This window comes from Lepus europaeus, chromosome 4 (assembly GCF_033115175.1).
Source record: "Lepus europaeus isolate LE1 chromosome 4, mLepTim1.pri, whole genome shotgun sequence".
Taxonomy (NCBI): domain Eukaryota; kingdom Metazoa; phylum Chordata; class Mammalia; order Lagomorpha; family Leporidae; genus Lepus; species Lepus europaeus.
Window position 1 is genome coordinate 100,006,117 of NC_084830.1, and position 20,434 is coordinate 100,026,550.

Consider the following 20,434-nt stretch of genomic DNA (forward strand, 5'->3'; position numbering starts at 1 on the left):
GTTCTAGTCCCGGTTGGGGTGCCGGATTCTGTCCCGGTTGCCCCTCTTCCAGGCCAGCTCTCTGCTGTGGCCAGGGAGTGCAGTGGAGGATGGCCCAAGTGCTTGGGCCCTGCACCCCATGGGAGACCAGGAGAAGCACCTGGCTCCTGCCATCGGATCAGCGCGGTGCACCGGCCGCAGCGCACCAACCGCGGCGGCCATTGGAGGGTGAACCAACGGCAAAAGGAAGACCTTTCTCTCTGTCTCTCTCTCTCACTGTCCACTCTGCCTGTCAAAAAAAAAAAAAAAAAAAAAAAAAGAATAGGTTAACAGTAGGATCTATTTCATCAAACTGTGGAGGGATTAAGTGAATTGATGCATTGAAGTGGTTAGGAGGGCTGGTGCTATGGCATAGTAGGTTAAGCCTCTGCCTGTGGCACTGGCATCCTACAGGGATGTGGGTTCCAGTCCCAGCTGCTCCACTCCCGATCCTGTTCCCTGCTGGTGGCTTGGGAAAGCAGAAGATGGCTCAAGTGCTTGGGCCCCTCACCCACACGGGAGACCCAGAGGAAGCTCCTGGCTCCTGGCTTCGGATCAAGTGGCAGATGCAGCCATTTGGGGAGTAAACCAGCGAATGGAAGCTATCTCTGTCTCTCCTCTCTCTCTAACTCTGCATCTCAAATAAATGAAATTTAAAAAAAAAAAAAAACAAAAATAAAGTGCTTAGGACAGGAGTCAGCATTGTGGCACAGCAGGTTAAGCTGCTGCTTACAATGCCAGCACCCTCTATTAGACTGCCAGTTCAAATCCTGGCTATTCTGCTTCCCATCCAGCTCCCTGCTAATGTGCCTGGGGAGGTGGTGCAAGATGATCCACGTACTTGGGCCCCTGTTGCGCACATGGGGGACGCAGATGGAGCTCCTAGCTCCTAACTTGAGCCTGGCCTAGACTTGGCTATTGCAGGCATTTGGGGAATAAACCAGTGGGTGGAAAATTTCTCTTTGTCTTTGTCTCTGGCTCTCTTTTGCTCTTTTATTTATTTACTTTTCAAACAAAAGTAAAATTCTGTAGGTTCTTTAAAAAATGAATGAATATTTTAGGAATAAATTTTATTGAAAAGGAATAAAACTTAGTGACAAGTAGGTGTGAATGTCTGTGTGCACAGAGACATTTAGAATCCTCTGAGTGCTTTGGGAAGAGGCTTTGCCTTTCCGTTCCTACGTACAGGAAGGCCAGAATCGGAAGTCTCACAGTTGACAGGCTGGGAAAACAGCCTTGATGCATTCACATCGACCACTGTTTTATCTTCTACAGCTGCACGGTTGGGGATCTTCAAGCAAAAATAGATGGCTTAGAAAAGACTAATTCAAAGCTCCAAGAAGAGGTGTGTAACTGTTTGAAATTCGTCCACAGAACAGAATGACCCAAGGTTAAGAGAAATGGCGCAGCTGGTCTGTGTGACCAGCGCTTCCTGCTGCTAGGAAGGGGAGTTGCTGACAGCGGCTTGAGCTGCACCTGGGACAGGCTTCCTGAGTGCCTGTTGCGCCCTCTGCAGGGCTCCTGGGGAAGACACTCAGCTGCTCATGAGCCCGTTCTCCGTGACTTAGGTTTTATCACCACAAAGTAATCCAGTGGCTGAAAGCACCTTGGAAAAGCCCACCATCTATCAGGAAAGTGCATTTTCTTCCTCTTCTCCACCTCTGCTGTGATGGTGTGTGCCCTCACTGCCCGGGAGGCAGAGGCTCTGCCCCTGGGTACCAGCTCCCTAGCCCTCCGTGTCTTCTGGCCTCGGGAGCACGGAGCCAAGCTCCCCACAGTGTGGTCTTTCTCTGCTTTCTCACTAGGAAGAGAGAGAATGAAAGGACAGGAAGAAGGAGGGCTGAGGCCGAGGAAGAAAGCTTGCTGCCAGCTGCCCGGCAGGCTCCTTGGTGGACACATCTTTGGCTCCTGTTAGCAGGAGCGGGGTTGCCCAGCCTTGCTAAGGCTTTCCACAGGTAGCGGTCCCCGGCTGCCCAGGCCTGCCCACCTAGTCTCCCTGGCGAGGAAGAGGGCTTGGAGCAGAGGCTCGAGGATGCAGGCAGGGGACAGCTGGAAGGCATCTCAGAGCAGGCCTCTGTAATGCAGGACCCCACTTAAGGCCCCTGGAAGCTGCTCTGTGCTGCGGGACCAGCCCTGAGGCTTTCAGGAGAGGCATGCGGAGCTGTGCGAGTAAAGGCAGTCCAGAGAGCGCATACGCTGGGGGGTACAGGAGGGGGGCCTCTTGAAACCAGCCTCACATTGGATGATGACACATACTTCACATTATTGTAAAGATACAGTCAGATGTTAACATGCCCAATACCGCTCTTAGCAGGCGGGGCACATAAGCAGATTCTCTGTTCTCAGACAAGGTGGCTGGCTTTGAAAGGAGCTCTCAGTTGGTTTGTAACAAGGTGTGCACTGGAGAAGAGGACACTCCCTTCAGGGCACGCCCCCTGCTCAGCTTTTGCCTGTTGCTTCTGCTGTAGCCACTACATGTGCTTTAAAGCTGGAGACTGGCTTAGTAGGGGTGCAGTGGTTATGTTTACTGACCCCAGGCCTGGGTTCTAGGTCTGAGTGGAACTTATTCCTAAGGGTTGTAGACACAGTTGGCAAAGAGGAGGTGAGGAGTTCGGTGCTCCTGGGTCCCTCCGTTGCTAGTTGATGCTGAGAGCAGAGCCTGCTACCAGGGTTCCTTGTCTTGCTTCCGGCCCCTTCTCCAGCTCCCCTTCCCTTGCAGGCTGTGTCCTGGGGTGGCTGGTGTAGCTACTCTCCCCACCTCTCCTGACATTCTGTCCTCAGCCAGGCTGGGAAAAGTATCCTGTCCCTAACCCACAGCAGCTCATTCGAGGAAGGAAGGGTTCCTCTAGGGCTGGTCTTGAATGGTTGTTTTTTACCCACCCCCTCACACGCCCCCACTTTAATTCCCTCTCAATGATAAAATGTTGACTAGAAAACCTGAAAGGAATAGAGAATCAGAAAAACAAACAAAAAGCCATAACCCCTGTGCTGAGCTCTGCTGTGTAACACCCATCATGTCATTTATCTGTTACACAGCTCCATCATTTCTTAAGCATCTTCAACCTGGTGGTAGTTTTTAATTACAAGTGAGAGTATACCATGTAACCCACCTGCGCTCCCTGTCGCTGTTACATCCTAGGTTGTTAAAAGCCTTCAAGTATTTATTAACTGTAATTTCTTGAACCACTTCTCTCGCAGTGGACTCAGACTGTTTCTGGTTTTGTGTGTCCGTGACCCATTGCCTGTATGAAGTAGCTCATGGTCATTTTTGCCAGAGGGAGAGAGCCTAGGGAGGCAGAGCTGGCGAGGGGAGGGCCGGAGTATTTACTGCATGTATTTTTCGGTCTTTGGAATTTTGAACTGTGTCTTACCATTCAAAACAAGGAAATAAAAATGTCAGACACGTGAATATGCATCATAAATAGTGAAGACGCCAAATAATGTTAGTTTTTAATTAGCATAGTAAGATAAATGCTGATGTTAAGAAATGTCAAAATCTTCCCTAATCAGCTTTCAGCAGCAACTGACCGGATTTGCTCACTTGAAGAAGAGCAGCAGCAGTTAAGAGAACAAAATGAATTGATCCGTGAAAGAAGTGAGAAGAGTGTGGAGGTGAGAGGTTGGCCTCGCAGCCAGGTGGCCTGTCTTTCTCTCAGATACACCCGGTGCCAGTCTCGAGCTCAGTAGCCCTTGTGGGATTGGTTCCCAGGTCCCTGGGGATACCAAAATCTGTACACGGCCCCGTCCTTGTATACAGTGGCATAGCAATGGCATGGAACCAAGGAAATCCTTCTCTACTCTAAGTCGGCTCTAGGGATGGGCCTTTGGCCTTTGCCGTTAGGATGCCCACAAGCCCACATTGCACTCCCTAGGTTTAATGCCTGGCTCTGGCTCCTGACTGCAGCTTCCTGCTAGTGCAGTGATGGTTCCGTTGATTTGGCTTTCTTCCTTGCACGTGAGAGAGCAGGATTGAGTTCCCAGCGCCCATCTTTGGCCCCAGCGGGGGGCCATTTCAGATATTTGGGGAGTGGATGGGAGCCAGCTCTGTGTATCTGCATCTCAATAATAAATAAATGTTTTAAAATCATCTCTAGGTTACTTATAATACCTTATGTAATGTGAATGTATGTGAGTGGTTGTTAAGTTGTATTATTTAGAGAATAATGATAAGTAAAAAATTATGCATATTCTTTTTTTTCCCTGAATGTTTTCAATTTGCAGTTGGTTGAATCCACAAATGTAAAACCTGTGCAGACACAGCAAGCCAGCTGTAATACAGTACTGACTCAGTGCTCATAACGTGTGAAGGGGCCTAGCCTACGTCCCTCTTGGTCTACATAGACACCTCCACTCTGGGCCTCTGCAAGCCACACTTCCTGTTCATTCTTCAGCATCCGCTCACGTGCAGTCTTCCGTACCACCAACTTCGGCACGGTGGTGGGCCTAGGCGTCCCCTCTCCCATGTTCCCGTAGCTCTTTTACCTCCCTCCGGTACAGAACCCGGTTACTGTTTGTAGAATTTCTGGCTTGCAGCTAAGTCTCAGCATGTCTTAGTTACCTCTAAATCCTCCCAGGGCTAGATCAAAGTATGGTCAGTAAACACTAAGTGACCCATTAAAAGAAGGCCTTTCCCACTAAGGACTATTATTCTGTCATAAAGAAAATCAGCTCTAAGTGACTGTGAACATGACCAGTACCTTTTAAGCATCTCTTGGCTTCTCGCATCCTTTATCTCCAAGTTCAAATATTGTCAAGATTTTATGTCTCTATCATGCTTAAAAATAGAAATTATCTCCCTTTTTAAAAAATGTTGGTCTGTTTTTAAAATACTTTGTAGCGGCCGGCGCCGTGGCTCAACAGGCTAATCCTCCGTCTTGCGGCGCCGGCACACTGGTTTCTAGTCCTGGTTGGGGCACCGGATTCTATCCCAGTTGCCCCTCTTCCAGGCCAGCTCTCTGCTATGGCCCGGGAGTGCAGTGGAGGATGGCCCAAGTCCTTGGGCCCTGCACCCGCATGGGAGACCAGGAGAAGTACCTGGCTCCTGGCTTCGGATCAGCGAGATGCGCCGGCCGCAGCGGCCATTGGCGGGTGAACCAATGGCAAAAAGGAAGACCTTTCTCTCTGTCTATCTCTCTCTCACTATCCACTCTGCCTGTCAAAAATAAAAAATACTTTGTAGCTAGCTTTCTGAAGCAAACCGTTGCTCTGGGTATTGTTTGATACAGATGACAAAACAAGATACCAGAGTGGAGCTGGAGACCTACAAGCAGACACGGCAAGGCCTGGATGAAATGTACAGCGACGTGTGGAAGCAGCTCAAGGAGGAGAAGCGGATCCGACTGGTGAGCGGGCGAGGTGGCGGGTCTGGGGGGCACTGCAGGAGCCCGCGGCCCTGTGCCGCGGAGAGGCGGGAGCTGCCCATTCTCTGGGAAGCCCTGTGTTTACAGCTCAGTGCTGCCTTGTCACTCAGACACCTTTTCCCCCATTCTGCAGTCCTGTTTTCAGGGGTTGCCTTGACTAGATTCGTGGTTTCTGTGACAGTCCGAGCCCTAGGTCCGCGTAGTTCCACGCACTGTGTGTCTGTGAGCAAGGTTCTTTACCACACATACTTCTCACACCTGCACAGTGCGGGAAGTGGGTCCTGAGCTGGCCAGGACAAACTCTGGTGCCATCACCTAGCAACCGTCCCAGAAGTTCTACCATCGCAAAACAGCCATTCGCTGCCAGCACCGAAGCCCACGACAGACATCCTTGTACACCGTGGGGAGAATGTGGGTGCTGGAGCTCTAGGCAGCCACTGCCACTGAGCAGCTCTGTCAGCTTGACCATGAACTGTGCCATCTAACTGTGCCACCGGGCTCTTGTCCATCTCCCCAGCCGTCCTGACTTGTGGTTTGTCTTTGAGACGTTGCCCACCATACAACCTCAAGTAATACCCTGCTATGGTTTAACAATATCTTCCTTGTAAATATCCTCTTAAGGAACTAGAAAAAGAACTGGAATTACAAATTGGAATGAAAACGGAGATGGAAATTGCAATGAAGTTACTGGAGAAGGATACCCACGAGAAGCAGGACACCCTCGTCGCCCTCCGCCAGCAACTGGAAGAAGTCAAAGCAATTAATTTACAGATGTTTCACAAAGTTCAGGTGGGAGCTGGCTCATGTCTTCCCTGCTGCTTTCTATAGCCTTTTAAAAAAGAAAAGATTTATTTTGAAAACGTTAGAGAGAAAGGAAGAGACAGAAAGAGAGACATCTTCCATCCACTGGTTCACTCCCCAGGTGGCCACAATGGCTAGGGCTGGGCCAGGCCGAAGCCAGGAGCTAGGAGTTTCATCTGGGTCTTCCACATGGGTGCAGGGGTTCCAAGCACTTGGGGCATCTTGCACTGTCTTTCTCTGGCCATTAGCGGGGAACTGGATCAGAAGTGGAGGAGCCAGGACTGGAATCGGCACCTGTATGGTATGCCGGCATCACAGGCAGCAGCTTTACCTGCTGCGCCACAGTGCCTGCCCCTCTACAGTCCTGCTTCACTCTTCCTGCCACGTGAGTGGCGCAGCACATCTGTGCGCGCCTCTAGTATGTCAGGCCTGGTCTCAGCCCTCTGGCATGTCATGAGCGATGGGAGGTGTGTAAGTGACCAGACAGAGCCCTTGGTGGCACAGCTAATAAGCAGAGCTGGAAACTGAGCTGTCACTCTCTCTTCAGCATGTCTCCACTGTTCCCTGCTGTCTGTTTCTTCTGTCTCCATGACTAATTGCGCAGCGGGGAATTAAGATACCATTTCCTGTTGTCACTTTGCCCCAGGTCAGTCTTGCCTCTCTGGCATTTCCCAGGGGTGCCAGAGTCTGAAAGACACTCAGCATCAAAACTGGTGACGCTTCCTTACCCAGAGGCTACTCGGGGCAGCATCCTGCGTCCTTCTCAAGCTTGTCTTTGAAGTTCTGCTTCCTGTTTCATCCCCAAAACAGTGACGCTTCATTTTCCATGGACATAGGCTGACTCTCACCAAAGATGGCATGAGGGCAGATGGTGTAATAAACCGGGTTCAGTTTGACTTAACTTGAATGATAATCGGTATTATACCAACAACAAAGAAAATTTAAATACCACAAGGGGGAAAGGAGGAGCATGTTTCCCCTCATGACAAATTGTCTACTTTAAGTTCTCCTGGTTTCCTCTGCTTGGAGCCCATATGTAAATGTGCTGTTAGTCCATGTTATTTAGGGTAAGCTACACCGCCATCATGACTTAGCAGACCGGCTACAGAAGTGGAAGCCTGGCTGACGCCGCAGCTCAATAGGCTAATCCTCCGCCTTGTGGCGCAGGCACACCAGGTTCTAGTCCTGGTCGGAGCGCCGGATCCTGTCCCGGTTGCCCCTCTTCCAGGCCAGCTCTCTGCTATGGCCCAGGAGTGCAGTGGAGGATGGCCCAAGTGCTTGGGCCCTACACCCCAGGGAGACCAGAAGAAGCACCTAGCTCCTGGCCTCGGATCAGCACGGTGCGCTGGCCGCAGCACAGCGGCCATTGGAGGGTGAACCAACGGCAAAAGGAAGACCTTTCTCTCTCTCACTGTCCACTCTGCCTGTCAAAAAAAAAAAAGAAGAAGAAGAAGAAGAAACGGAAGCCTGCGTTTCCGTGACTGAATACTTGCAAGGAAGCACTCAGTGTCGCTCCTCACAGCCATTCAGCTACCCAGGCAGCTCTCGTTCTCCCCATTCTTCCCACTGGAAGAGGGAGAAACACAGGAGTCCAGAGCCAGAGCGTGCTTCCAGCGGTGCAGTGAGAGAGGAGTCGCACACACCACTTCCCATCCGTCCCATGGGAAGCAGTTCCTCACCTAATTCCTGTGACAATGCACTTGCCTCAGTTATAGTCTCTGGACAGTTCTCCAGCCTGGTCTTGTTTTTATCTTTGTTTGAAAAGCAGGGAGGGCCGGTGCCGCGGCTCACTGGGCTAATCCTCCGCCTGTGGCGCCGGCACCCTGGGTTCTAGTCCCAGTTGGGGCGCCGGTTCTGTCCCGGCTGCTCCTCTTCCAGTCCAGCTCTCTGCTGTGGCCTGGAAAGGCAGTGCAGGATGACCCAAGTCCTTGGGCCCTGCACCCGCATGAGAGACCAGGAGAAGCACCTGGCTCCTGGCTTCAGATCGGCGCAGCGCACCGGCCGGAACACACCAGCCACAGCAGCCATTGTGGGGTGAACCAACGGAAGGAAGACCTTTCTCTCTGTCTTCTCTCACTGTCTAACTCTGCCTGTCCAAAAAAAAAAAAAAATAGAAAGAAAGAAAAGAAAAGCAGGGAGAGAGAGAGAGATTCTACTGGTTCACTTCCCACATGCCCCTGTTAGCTGAGGCTGAGCTAGTCCACAGCCAGAGCCAGCAACTCAGTCCCTGTCTCCCATGTGGTTTACTGGAGCCATCACCTGCTGCCTCCCAGGGTGTGCATTAGCAGGAAAATGGGAGTGAGGCTCCGAACCCAGACACTCTGATATGGGAAGTGGGTGTCCTAACTGATTACCCCTGGGCCAACTGCTTGCCTCCGGTCTGTTTTCTTAGTTCAACGGTTTTTGGAAATAGGTTGTTTAGTTGGCAGGTATGAGGTGGTTTGGAGCTGTTCTCTACTGTTAGTAGTATAGTGTATTCTATTATAGTGTATCTCCTTAAGGTCGGTTGCTGTATCCTTTCATTGTAAGTGCCCAGGAATAGAGAGCTCCCTCCTGGGCACTTGGTGTCTGGCCTGGCTAAAAGCCGGGACTCGGAGAGTCGTACAGGCGTGGATGGGGACAGCCACGCCCCCGCATGCTTTCTACCTGCAGCCCATTGCTTCCTCTTCCTGGGCCTCCATCTGTCCTAGAGAGAGGTGAGGCTGACAGCGCCTCCCTGGAGAATGGGCCTGGCAGCTGGGGACAGTTGGGGACCTGACTCTGGAGGCCCTTGTCAAGGAGCAGCAAAGGTCGTACCTTCCTCTTACTCTTTGCCTTTCTTTCTGTTGGCAGCTGGGAGCCCTGCCCAGTTTGTCTGCCAGGGCTGTAGGGAAGAGCAGCAATCAGAAAAAGTAGGCTAACATTAAACCCCACTAGTAACCTGAGCAGGGGTGGGGGAGGCGGGCGACTCTGAACCCCTGTTCTTGTTTCGCAGGATGCTGAGAGCAGCTTGCAGCAGAAGAATGAAACCATCACATCTTTTGAGGGTAAAACCAACCAAGTTATGTCCAGCATGAAGCAGATGGAAGAAAGGTAATCACTCCCCCGAGAAGATGCCGGGCGTTCCCTGGGCCTGGAAGCTGACTCAGAGACCCTCTCAGCACAGACCCTGAGAGGGCAGCGTTGTGGTTAAGCCCCCACTTGTGATGCCAGCCTTCCATGTCAGAGTGCCAGTTTGCATTGCGGCCGCTCCACTCCTAGCTTCTTACTAATGCTCCTGGGAAGGCAGCAGGTGGCAGCCCAAGTACTTGGGCCTCTGCCACTCACATGGGAGACCAAGATGGAGTTCCTGGCTCCTGGCTTCAGCCTGCCCCAGAAGTGGCTATTGTAGGCATTTAGGGAGTGAACAGCAATGGAAGGTCTCATTCTCTGCCTGTCTCTCTCTCTCTCTCTCTCTGTTACTTTGCCTTTCAAATAATTAAATAAATATTTTAAAGGAAAAAAAATAACTACAGGCAAGGTGGAATGACTTCTGCAGGTCCACATCTTACCAGAGAATAGGACTGGATTCAGCAGCCTTGCCCAAGCCGGTGTTCAGTTAATCAGCCTCACAGCAGGTCAAAACTACACAGTGAGCTCCTTGTCCCTGTCACTTCTGTTTTTTAAAGATTTGTTTATTTTTTAAAATATTTATTTATTTGCGCCGGCACACCGGGTTCTAGTCCCGGTCGGGGCACCGATCCTGTCCCGGTTGCCCCTCTTCCAGGCCAGCTCTCTGCTGTGGCCAGGGAGTGCAGTGGAGGATGGCCCAAGTCCTTGGGCCCTGCACCCCATGGGAGACCAGGAGAAGCACCTGGCTCCTGCCATCGGAACAGCGCGGTGCGCCGGCCGCAGCGCGCTACCGCGGCGGCCATTGGAGGGTGAACCAACGGCAAAAAGGAAGACCTTTCTCTCTGTCTCTCTCTCACTGTCCACTCTGTCTGTCAAAAAAAATATATATTTATTTATTTATTTATTAACTTGAAAGGCAGAGCCATAGAGAGTCAGAGGCTCAGAGAGAGAGAGAGAAAGGTCCTCCATCTGCTGATTCACTCCCCGGTTGGCTGCATGGCCAAAGCTGTGCCAATCCAGAGCCAGGACCATCCCCCAGGTCTCCCACGTGGGTGCAGGGGCCCAAGGACTTGGGCCATGCTCTGCTGCTTTCCCAGGCCACAGCAGAGAGCTGGATCGGAAGTGGAGCATCCGGGACCTGAACTGGCATCCATATGGGATGCTGGCATTCCAGGCAGTGGTTTTACCCGCTACGCCACAGCGCTGGTTCCTGATATATTTATTTCTTATTTTAAGGCTTATTTTATTTATTTGAAAGGCAGAGTTACAGAGAGGGAAAGATCAAGATCTTCCATCTGCTGGCTCATTCCCCAAATGGTAACAATGGCCAGAGCTTGACTGACCCAGAGCTAGCATCCAGGAGCTTCCTCCAGTTCTCCCATGTGGGTTCAGGAGCCCAGGGACTTGGGCTATCTTCTGCTGTTTTCCCAGGCTAATTAGCAGGGAGCTGGATCAGAAATAGAGTAACGGGGCCGGTGCCGTGGCTTAATAGGCTAATCCTCCACCTTGCGGCGCCGGCACACCAGGTTCTAGTCCCGGTTGGGGTGCCGGATTCTATCCCGGTTGCCCCTCTTCCAGGCCAGCTCTCTGCTATGGCCAAGGAAGGCAGTGGAGGATGACCCAAGTGCTTGGGCCCTGCACCCGCATGGGAGACCAGGAGAAGCACCTGGCTCCTGGCTTCGGATCAGCAAGATGCGCCGGCCTCAGCGGCCATTGGAGGGTGAACCAACGGCAAAAAGGAAGACCTTTCTCTCTGTCTCTCTCTCTCACTATCCACTCTGCCTGTCCAAAAAAAAAAAAAAAAAGAGTAGCGGGGGGCGGGGGTGGGGCTAGTGCCTGCAATGCTGGCATCCCATATGGGCAGTGGTTCAGGTCCCAGCTGCTCCATTTCTAATTCAGCTCTCTATTGTGGCCTGGGAATACAGTAGAAGATGGCCCAAATGCTTGGGTCCCTGCATCCACATGGGAGACTGGAAGAAGCTCCTGGCTCCAGGCTTCGGATTGGCGCAGCTCCGGCCATTGTGGCCATTTGGGGAGTGAACCGGAGGTCGGAAGACCTCTCTCTCTCTCTCTCTCTCTAACTCTGCCTTTCAAATAAATAAATAAATCTTAAAAAACAAAACAAAACAAAAAACCGGAGCAGCCAGGATTCAAATTCGTACCCATATAGGATGCCGGTGCTACAGGCGACAACTTAACCTGCTTTGACACAGTGCTGGCCCCTTAAAGATTTATTGATTTATTTGTAAGGCAGAATGACAGAGAAAGAGATCTTCTATCCGCTGGTTCACTCCCCAAATGTCCTAAATAGCCCGGAGGGGCCCAGTCTGAAGCCAAGAGGACAAAACTTTGTCCAGGTCTCCCTCTCCCACGTGGGCAGCAGGAATTGAAGTACTCAGGCAGTCATCTGCTGCCTCCCTCTCTAGCACGTTAGCTAAGAAGCTGGATCAGAAGCCTGGAGGACCTGGGATACAAACCAGGCACTCTAGTATAGGCTGTGGGTGTCCCAAGCAGTGACTTAACGGGCTGTGCACAATTTAAATATCAAGTCCGCAGTGGATCAGAATAGAGTCCAAAACTAGACCCACACAAGTACAACTGCTGGTTTTTCACAAAGGTACCAAGGCAATGAAGGAAAGGTAGTTGTTTCAGTAAGTGATCGAGACACAATTGGACATCCATCTGCAAAGAAAGGAACCTGAACCTACATCTCATATCTTACCAAAAATTAACTTAAAATGGATCAAATCTAAATGTAAAACTTAAAAAATTATAGAAGTAGTAGAAGAAAACAATCTTCATGTCCTCAAGTTAGACAGAAAAATCTTAAAATGACTTAAAAACACAGTCCTTAAGAGGAAAACTTGGTCACTTGGGCTTCATCAAAAATTTAAAACTTGTTTTGGGTGGGCAGGCATTGACACACCAGCTAGGACACTGCTCAGGATGCTCACATCCATATCAGGGTAGCTGGTCAAGTCACTGCTCCTCCACTTCGAATCCAGCTTCCTGCCAGCGTGCACTCCGGGAGGCAGAGGTGAGCCTCCACTACTTGGGTACCTGCCATCCACATGGGAGGCCCAGATGGAGTTCCTGGCTCCAGGCTTCAGCCTCGCCTAGCCCTGGCTGTTGCAGGCAATTAGGGAATAAATCAGCAGATGTACGTCTCTGTCTCACCACCTTTCAAGTGGAATGAAAATAAATTTTTAAAAATAAAAATGGAAATGGGAAATGTGTAAAACTTGTGAAAGGGACAATTAACTCTGAGAAAAGCAACCTTGAAGTCAGCGCTGACACTGTTTCCAGTGGACATGTTTGCAGTTTCCTTTAAACTCGGGTGATGCTGGTAAAATGCTTGGCTATTTCATATACAGTTCATTGTTTCTAAGACACCTGAACTTTTCTCTGGAAGGTGTCAGGAGCTTTTTCACCCCAAAACAGCCGCCTTTTTAGGATTAAGTTCCATCAGCCTCGAGGTATTTTGTACTTATGGGTCACCCGAAGTCTATCATAAAACAGCCAGAAGGACCAAAGATTTAATTGACTTTTTTCTGGAACCATTTCAGAAGTTAATTTTCTTGCAGGATTAACACTGGAGACTTATTCTGAGTCTAGTTATCAGTGCCTTCTGCTTGTTTGAACTCCAGTCTGGTCTGGTCATTCCAAATGAGGTCCTCCCATAACATGGTTTAATAATCCCAAACACTTATTTTTCCCTTTCATTAGGATAAGTAGGTTCCCTGAGACTGATTGACTTCTTTTTATTGTTTTAAAGATTTGTTTATTTTTGGGCCGGTGCCGCGGCTCACAAGGCTAATCCTCCGCCTTGCGGCGCCGGCACACCGGGTTCTAGTCCCGGTCGGGGCACCGATCCTGTCCCAGTTGCCCCTCTTCCAGGCCAGCTCTCTGCTGTGGCCAAGGAGTGCAGTGGAGGATGGCCCAAGTCCTTGGGCCCTGCACCCCATGGGAGACCAGGAGAAGCACCTGGCTCCTGCCATCGGATCAGCGCGGTGCACCGGCTGCAGCGCGCCAGCCGCGGCGGCCATTGGAGGGTGAACCAATGGCAAAAGGAAGACCTTTCTCTCTGTCTCTCTCTCTCTCACTGTCCACTCTGCCTGTCAAAAAAAAAAAAAAAAAGATTTGTTTATTTTTATTTGAAAGAGTTACACAGAGAGAGGAGAAGGAAAGAGAGAGAGGTCTTCCATCTGATGGTTCACTCCCCAGTCGGCCACAATGGTTGGAGCTGCACTGATATGAAGCCAGGAGCCAGGAGCTTCCTCTGGGTCTCCCACACGGGTGCAGGGGCCCAAGGACTTGGGCCATCTTCTACTTCTATCCCAGGCCATAACAAAGAGCTGGATCAGAAGTGGAGCAGCTGGGTCTTGAACTAGCGCCCACATGGGATGCCAACACTTCAGGCCAGGGCGTTAACCCACTGTGCTACAGCGCCAGCCCCATGATTGACTGACTTCTTTTTTAACATTTATTTGAGGGGCCAGCACTGTGGCATTGCTGGTGGGGCCACCGCCTTGCAATGTTGTCAGCTGGTTCAAGTCTCAGCTGCTCTGCTTCCGGTCCAGCTTTCTGGTGTGGCCTGGGAAAGCAGTAGAAGATGGCCCAAGTCCTTGGGCTCCTGCACCCGTGTGAGAGACCCAGAAAAGGCTCCTGGCCCCTGGCTTCGGATCGGCACAGTTCCAGCTGTTGCAGTCAACTGGGGAGTGAACCAGCAGATGGAAGACCTCTCTCTCTCTCCCTCTCTGCCTCTGCCTTTCTGTAGCTCTGCCTCTCAAATAAATAAATAAATCTTTAAAAAAAATTTTATTTGAAAGGCAGAATTACAGAGAGAAGGGGAGATAGATTTTCTGTCTGCTGGTTCAGAGAGATTTTCTATCTGTAGGTTTACTCCTCAGATGGCCACAATGGCCAGGGCTGGGTCATGCCAAAGCCAGGAGCCAGGAGCCTCCTCCAGGTCTCCCATGTAGGTGACAGTGGTCCAAGCACTTGGGCCATCTTCTGCTGCTCTCCCAGACATGTTAGCCAGGAGCTGGATCGGAAGTGAAGCAGCCAGGAATCAAGCTGGGAACCATTATGCCGCAGTGCCAGCCCCACAAGACTGACTTTCAATTCCAAATGACCTAATCTCTGTGAATCCCAATCCTTGAAAATATTAATACATGTTATGTACTGTTAAAAAAAAAAAAAGAAGAAAGATACAGTTTAGAATATTAAAAGGCAAGTTGTAAGGTTGGAGAATATTTGCAAATCACATATCTGACAAAGGACTTGTATCCAGAATATATAGAGAACTCTCAAACTCAGCAGTATAACCAAACAGTCCACTTCAAAAATGGACGACAACTTGAGCTCACACTTCACCAAGAGGAATATGATGGGCAAACAAGCTCAATAAAAGACGTTGAGCATCACTAGCCAGGAGAGGAACGCATGGTGAAAACATGATGAGGGGGGCTTGCATATGGTAGGGCAGTGGAGACACGCTTGGGCCGCCTGCGTGGCAGTGGAGTGCCTGCATTCAAACCCCAGCGCTGCTCTGATTCCAGCCTTCTACTAACGCACCCTGGGAGGCAGCAGGTCGTGCAAGTACTTGGGTCCCTGCTGCCCAGTGGGAGACCTAGATTGATTTCCCAGCCTCTGTCTCATCTCTCTCTTTCAAATAAACAAGTTTTAAAAAATTAAAACCATGATGAGCTCCCAGTACACATCTATATATTTTTAAGACTATTTGAAAGAGTTAGAGAAGGAGAGACAGAAAGATCTTTCATCTGCCGGTTCACTCCCCAAATGGCCACAATAGTCAGGGCTGTGCCTGGCCGAAGCCAGAAGCCAGGAGCTTCTGGGTCTCCCGTAAAGATGCCAGGGCCCATTTGCTGCTGCTTTCTCAGGCGCGTTAGCAAAGAATGGGATTGGAAGTGGAGCTGCCAGGGGATGCCATATGTGATGCCGGCGCTGCAGGCCACTGCTCAGCCTGCTGTGCCACAGTGCTGGCCCCTTCACATCTGTGAAAGTAGCTTTGTTTTAAGAGGCAGGATGCTGAAATCAGGAGCCAGAACGGGCTGGGGAACTAACGGAGATCCTCCAGGGAAGATGCTGCATCTAACCAGGCTCTCAACCACTAGGCCAAATGCCTGCCCCTGTTTCTTTTAATGACCACACAGTGCTGCCGAGAGCACAAAGCAGCTGGGAGCTGCAGCTTTGCTGGTGGGAATGCCAGGCAGCACGGGCCCTGTGGGGGATTCCCTGCAACAGCTAGGCCTCCTCTTCCACGTGGCACTCCTGGATTCTGCCAGGGGGAGGTGAGAATCTTATCCCCTCAAGCCAGTGTGCCAAGCTGCACAACAGCTCTGTTCATAGTTGCCAAAATCTAGAAGGCACCCAGTGTCCTGTGTTGAGTGGCCAGATAAACACATGGCGGTCGGTCTGTCCAGTGAGTACAGCTCCACCCCCGTTGGGAACCAGCCACCAAACGCGCCAGCCTGGGCTGCTCCCAAAACGTTCTGAGAGATGGAGGCTGGAGAAAGTACAGCTGCGTCTGTGTGACGTTCTCAGGGAGACAGTCACAGAATAAGTCTGGGTTTGCTGGGCAGAGAGTGTGACCGCAGAGGGGCGGGGCCACACCCGGAGTCTACGGGCAGGAGGGACTGTTTTTGGCCTGAGAGTGATGAGCCCCCATATATGTGCAGCACAGCACAGGGAGCTACGCTCACACAGCAGCCATCTTGGCTGCTTGTTCACTTTAAAATCAGAATGCCTGAGCCTGCTTTTAAAAGGCACAACACAAAAGTCACCTCAATTGTGAAAATTAACCAAGCAAAAATACAGGATACCAAATTAAATTTGAATTGCAGATAAACAACAAATATATTTGTCATATAATGTATATATTCCAAGGAATATATGAGACATACTTAGGATGTAATTATGCTGAAAATACAGGTATCTATTTGTTGTCCATTCGAAATTCAGATTTGCTTGGGTATCTTGCTTTTTATTTTCTTTTTTAAGATTTACTTATTTATCCATTTATTTGAAAGGCAGAGAGTTACAGAGAGGCAGAGGCAGAGAGAGAAAGGTCTTCCATCTGCTGGTTCACTCCCCAGAGGGCCACAACACCTGGAGTTGTGCTGACCAGGAGCTTCTTCCGGGTCTCCCATGCGGGTGCAGGGGCCCAAGCACTTTGGCCATCTTCTTCTGCTCTCCCAGGGCATAGCAGAGAGCTGGATCAGAAGTGGAGCGGCCAGGACTCGAACCAGCGCCATGGGATGCTGGCACGGCAGGCAGTGTCTTTACCTGCTAAGCCACAGCTGCGGTCTGTTTTTTATCTGACATCCCCAGCAACAGCTTTGGTTCAGGATGCTTCTTGGGAGACCATTAGAAGAAGGTACACTGAGTGCGATGTTTTCTTTCCCTCCGCACCGTATAGGTTACAGCTCTCAGACCAGGCGAGACAGGGCGCCGAGGAGCGGAGCCGCAAGCTGCAGCAGGAGCTGGGCAGCCGGGTGGGCGCCCTGCAGCTGCAGCTCTCCCAGCTGCACGAGCAGTGGTAGGCAGCGCGGCCGCGCACAACTTCTCACCTCTCACCTCCAGAAAGAACTGGGGCCGAGCCTCAACCTCAGACTCAGCCTGTACGGCCAGTGCGGGGGAGGGCACACAGATGCCAGGTCGGCCTGGGGGAGCCAGAACAGCTTTATCTCCCTTACCCAAGTGAGAGCAGAACAGGGATCAGCCCCAGCTCACACCTCCCGCCAGCCCTCGCGTGACCTTGGTACCTTTCTCCTTCCCCTCCTCCCTCCGGCATCCCGTTGGCCGCCGGCAGTGGGTTGTAGAAAGAATAAATGCGGTGGCACCCTGCCATCAGGGCTCCCTCTCAGGAGAGGAGTCTGGTGTGCACCATTGGGCTCAGAGCTCTTCCCTTTCCTCAGCATGTGCAGAACCGCCTGGGCGCCTGCCCTCAGCGAGGTGCGGCTGGCCCGGAGCGTCTCGTTCACGGGCTTCGGTGTTCAGTGGCAGTGCAGAGGGCTCCCCAGTGCCCATACATGACTGTGGATTGTGGCTCTTCCGTGGGGATCTCGCCCTGACACTAACTCCAGTTCATTCTGGGGAAACAGCTCAAGTCTAGAGAAAGAGTTGAAATCAGAAAAAGAACAGAGACAAGCTCTTCAGCGGGAATTACAGCACGAGAAGGATACCTGCTCTCTCCTGCGGACAGAGCTGCAGCAAGTGGAAGGACTGAAAAAGGTAAGAGGCACAGCCCTGTGCCTTTGGGAGCCAGGCCCTAGGGCGAGGGAGTGCTGCCCTCCCTCCACTCCCCGCCCTTTCCCTCAGCCTCTGCTGCAGCTCAGGGCCAGTAAGCCTAGCAGTGAGCTCAGGAAGGCAGACGCCCTCTGAGGACAGTGAAAGAGTGCAGTGTTTGCACAGGGCCTCTGGGGACCTGGGCAGAGCACCTGTCGGGCATGCGGCAGGCATAAGGGTTCTGTCTTCCTGAAGGTGGAGAGCAGAAGGGGGCATGGAGCCATGGGGCAGAATCTGGGCTTATTGCGGGCATGACAGGAAGCTGCGGGACAGATGCATTACCACGAAGACGTGTACCAGCTCCTGTGTGGAGAGTGGGTCAGAAACTTACAAGGGAGGAAGCTGCCAGTGGCCCCCCTCATTCCAGAAGTTAGCCGGGTAGCCCTGGGAAGCAGACTCAACCCAAGCCCTAAGACACCCTGGGCTAGACCTGAGCCCCAGACTGCTGCTGGTGCTGCCTCTCTGCTCTGGAGGCCCCATCTCACTTGAACGCTTGGCCTGGGTCCCAGGGCTCTTAGCCAGCCAGGCAAGTGGGGGTGCTGGCGAGGCTCCCATGTAGTCATGGAGCTGCACTCCATGGTCATGGTCCCTCCCAGGGCACTGGAGCCTTCGCCCTGTTGACCGTGGCCTGCTTACTGTGGCTGCCTTGGTTGTCCTCAGGGGCAGGGTGCCCGTGACCCTCTCTTTGGTGGACAGGTTGGGCAGCTTCCCAGCTTGGGTTTTGTGGCATTGAACACAGTAATGAATACCACTGCACAATTTGTTTTTAATTTTAACAGACATAAAGTTGCTCACATTCAGAATACTATGTGATGTTTTGGTCTATGTATACATCACAGAGTGTGCAGTCAGGATACTGTGTTTATCTCCAGATAACATTGCTTTATGGAGGAAACATCCAGAATCCTATCTTGTAGTTTGTTGTTTCCGTAGAGAAATGTGCAACGCGCTGACATCTGTCGCCACCCTACTGTGTGGTAGCCACCACACTCTGCACACGCCAGGCGTGGCTCTCGGGGTCGGCTGGGAAGGGAGCTCGGGGGGGGGGGGGGGGGCAGGAGAGGGCTTAGAGCCCCTGCTGAGCCTGGAACACAGCCCTTTATTCCACTTCAGAATACTCGGTCTGAGCCTCGAATTACCCCAGCCCTCCAACAAAAGAACCAACGACGTACCTTAGGCAGAAAAAGGGAAGGGGCCTGTCAGGAGCCCCTGGGTGAGCAGGCTCTGGGGTCAGAAGAGGCCGTGGAGATGGGTAGGTGGCTGTCGTCCTTCTAAGCCCTCCTGCTGCTCCCCATGAGCTGGGAAACCCCCAGTTCCTTTCTGGGTCCCCAGCCTGGCTGCACCAGCCTCAGGTGGTGTGGTCGCCAGCGGTGCCATCCCCGGGTAGTGTCCTGCCCACAGCCCATCCCTGGGTCTCATGAGCCCCTGAGGGTCGGTCTGGCCACTCTTGAGCCATGAGTGAGGTCCCAGGTCCTGGCTGGCATCATTTTTGCTCATGCATTCTCGGGAAGGTTTGCCCGGCCCTTCTCGCAAGCAGCTTTCTCAGTGCAGACCAAAAAGGTCACCTTTCACAGAGGCCTTCCTGATGCGGCTTCTTGTAACCTTGTGGAAGGTTCACCTAAATGTGTGTGTTTTAAATATCTGAAATACCTTGGACAGATAGCTGTTGAACGCGCCTGAAGAATGTCGCCGAACCCTGTCCCCAGCTGAGAGCCTGGGGGAGAGGCAGCGGGAAGAACCCTGTCTTCAATGACCTTGATAGAGCAGCCCTGCTTTTCGCCCTTGGAACATCCTGATCTGCTTGGCGCTCCGGTTGCTGGTGCTCCCAAGGGGCAGGGGGGTGTGGTTTGGTGTCCAGTGCCTGGTTTGTTCATTGTAGGAGCTGCGGGGGCTCCAGGACGAGAAGGCTGAGCTACAGAAGGTGTGTGATGAGCAGGAGCAAGCCCTCCAGGAAATGGGACTGCACCTCAGCCAGTAAGAGCCCAGCTTCCCTCCCCCCATGTGCAGGGCTGGGGCCTGGGCACCCTCCCCACGAGGAACGTCACTCCCATCTTTCGCCCCACCCATCACGGGCCAGATGCTGCTGGAAGGGAACCAACAGCGCCCTCCCCGGAAGGCAGGCCAGCCTCTGGGGAACCAAGGAGGGTGTTCGTTAACTAGCTGCTAGTGACTAGTTAGTTAACTCATCAGGAATACTCTGTTCTGGGGACCGGAACTGTCACGTTCCCCAGCCTGCCAAGGTGATGGGGAGGTCCCTGTCCGAGTGCACTCACTGGTGCTGCTGAGCCCAGCCCCCCTGCCTCTCCGCAGACTGCACAGTTGTGGTGCCAGGCTGCTGGTTGGTGTGAAGGGAGCACACACCCTGACAGTTCCTCTCCCCCATATCCCAGGCTGGCCAGGTTGCTCTGGGCCCCCAGGCGTGGATCATGGTGCGGACTGGAACTCACCCTTTTGTGTGATGATTGCATTTCAGATACAGTGGGTTCAGAGCTTTTCCTGTCTTTGGGTTTGGGCTACAAGGGACAGCTCAAGTGGCTTCAGCCAAGAAAGCCATCAGGAATCAGTCTCCTCCTCCCAGCCCTGCTCTCCTGCTCCTGCCTGTTGGTTGCCACGCAGAAGAGAGTAGGCGCTGTTGGGGCCAGCAGCACCGTCCAGCAGAGGTCCGGCATAGCTTATCCTTCCTGTGCCCTTGAGTCCTGGACCAGTGCCAGGCACAAGCACCCTGACCAAAGAGATAGCCCTGCACAGCCTGGGCTCAGGCCCAGCATTTGACACCTCACCAGAAAAGGCCCGCCCCTGGGGGCTAACATGACAAGTGGCTGAAAACAGCCACGAGGTGCACAGATATGCTCAGG

General features: G+C 52.1%; 1 protein-coding gene across 1 annotated transcript in view; it reads left to right on the plus strand.

The window, feature by feature from the left end:
- RUFY1 (RUN and FYVE domain containing 1) overlaps window positions 1-20,434 on the plus strand; it is a 56,262-nt gene that overhangs the window by 31,646 nt on the left and 4,182 nt on the right. The window contains exons 8-15 of the mRNA XM_062188547.1: window positions 1,294-1,363; window positions 3,529-3,630; window positions 5,244-5,360; window positions 6,000-6,167; window positions 9,154-9,251; window positions 16,711-16,830; window positions 17,396-17,525; window positions 19,459-19,553. Coding sequence (XP_062044531.1) covers window positions 1,294-1,363; window positions 3,529-3,630; window positions 5,244-5,360; window positions 6,000-6,167; window positions 9,154-9,251; window positions 16,711-16,830; window positions 17,396-17,525; window positions 19,459-19,553 — 900 coding nt within the window. The remainder of the gene's footprint in view (window positions 1-1,293; window positions 1,364-3,528; window positions 3,631-5,243; window positions 5,361-5,999; window positions 6,168-9,153; window positions 9,252-16,710; window positions 16,831-17,395; window positions 17,526-19,458; window positions 19,554-20,434) is intronic.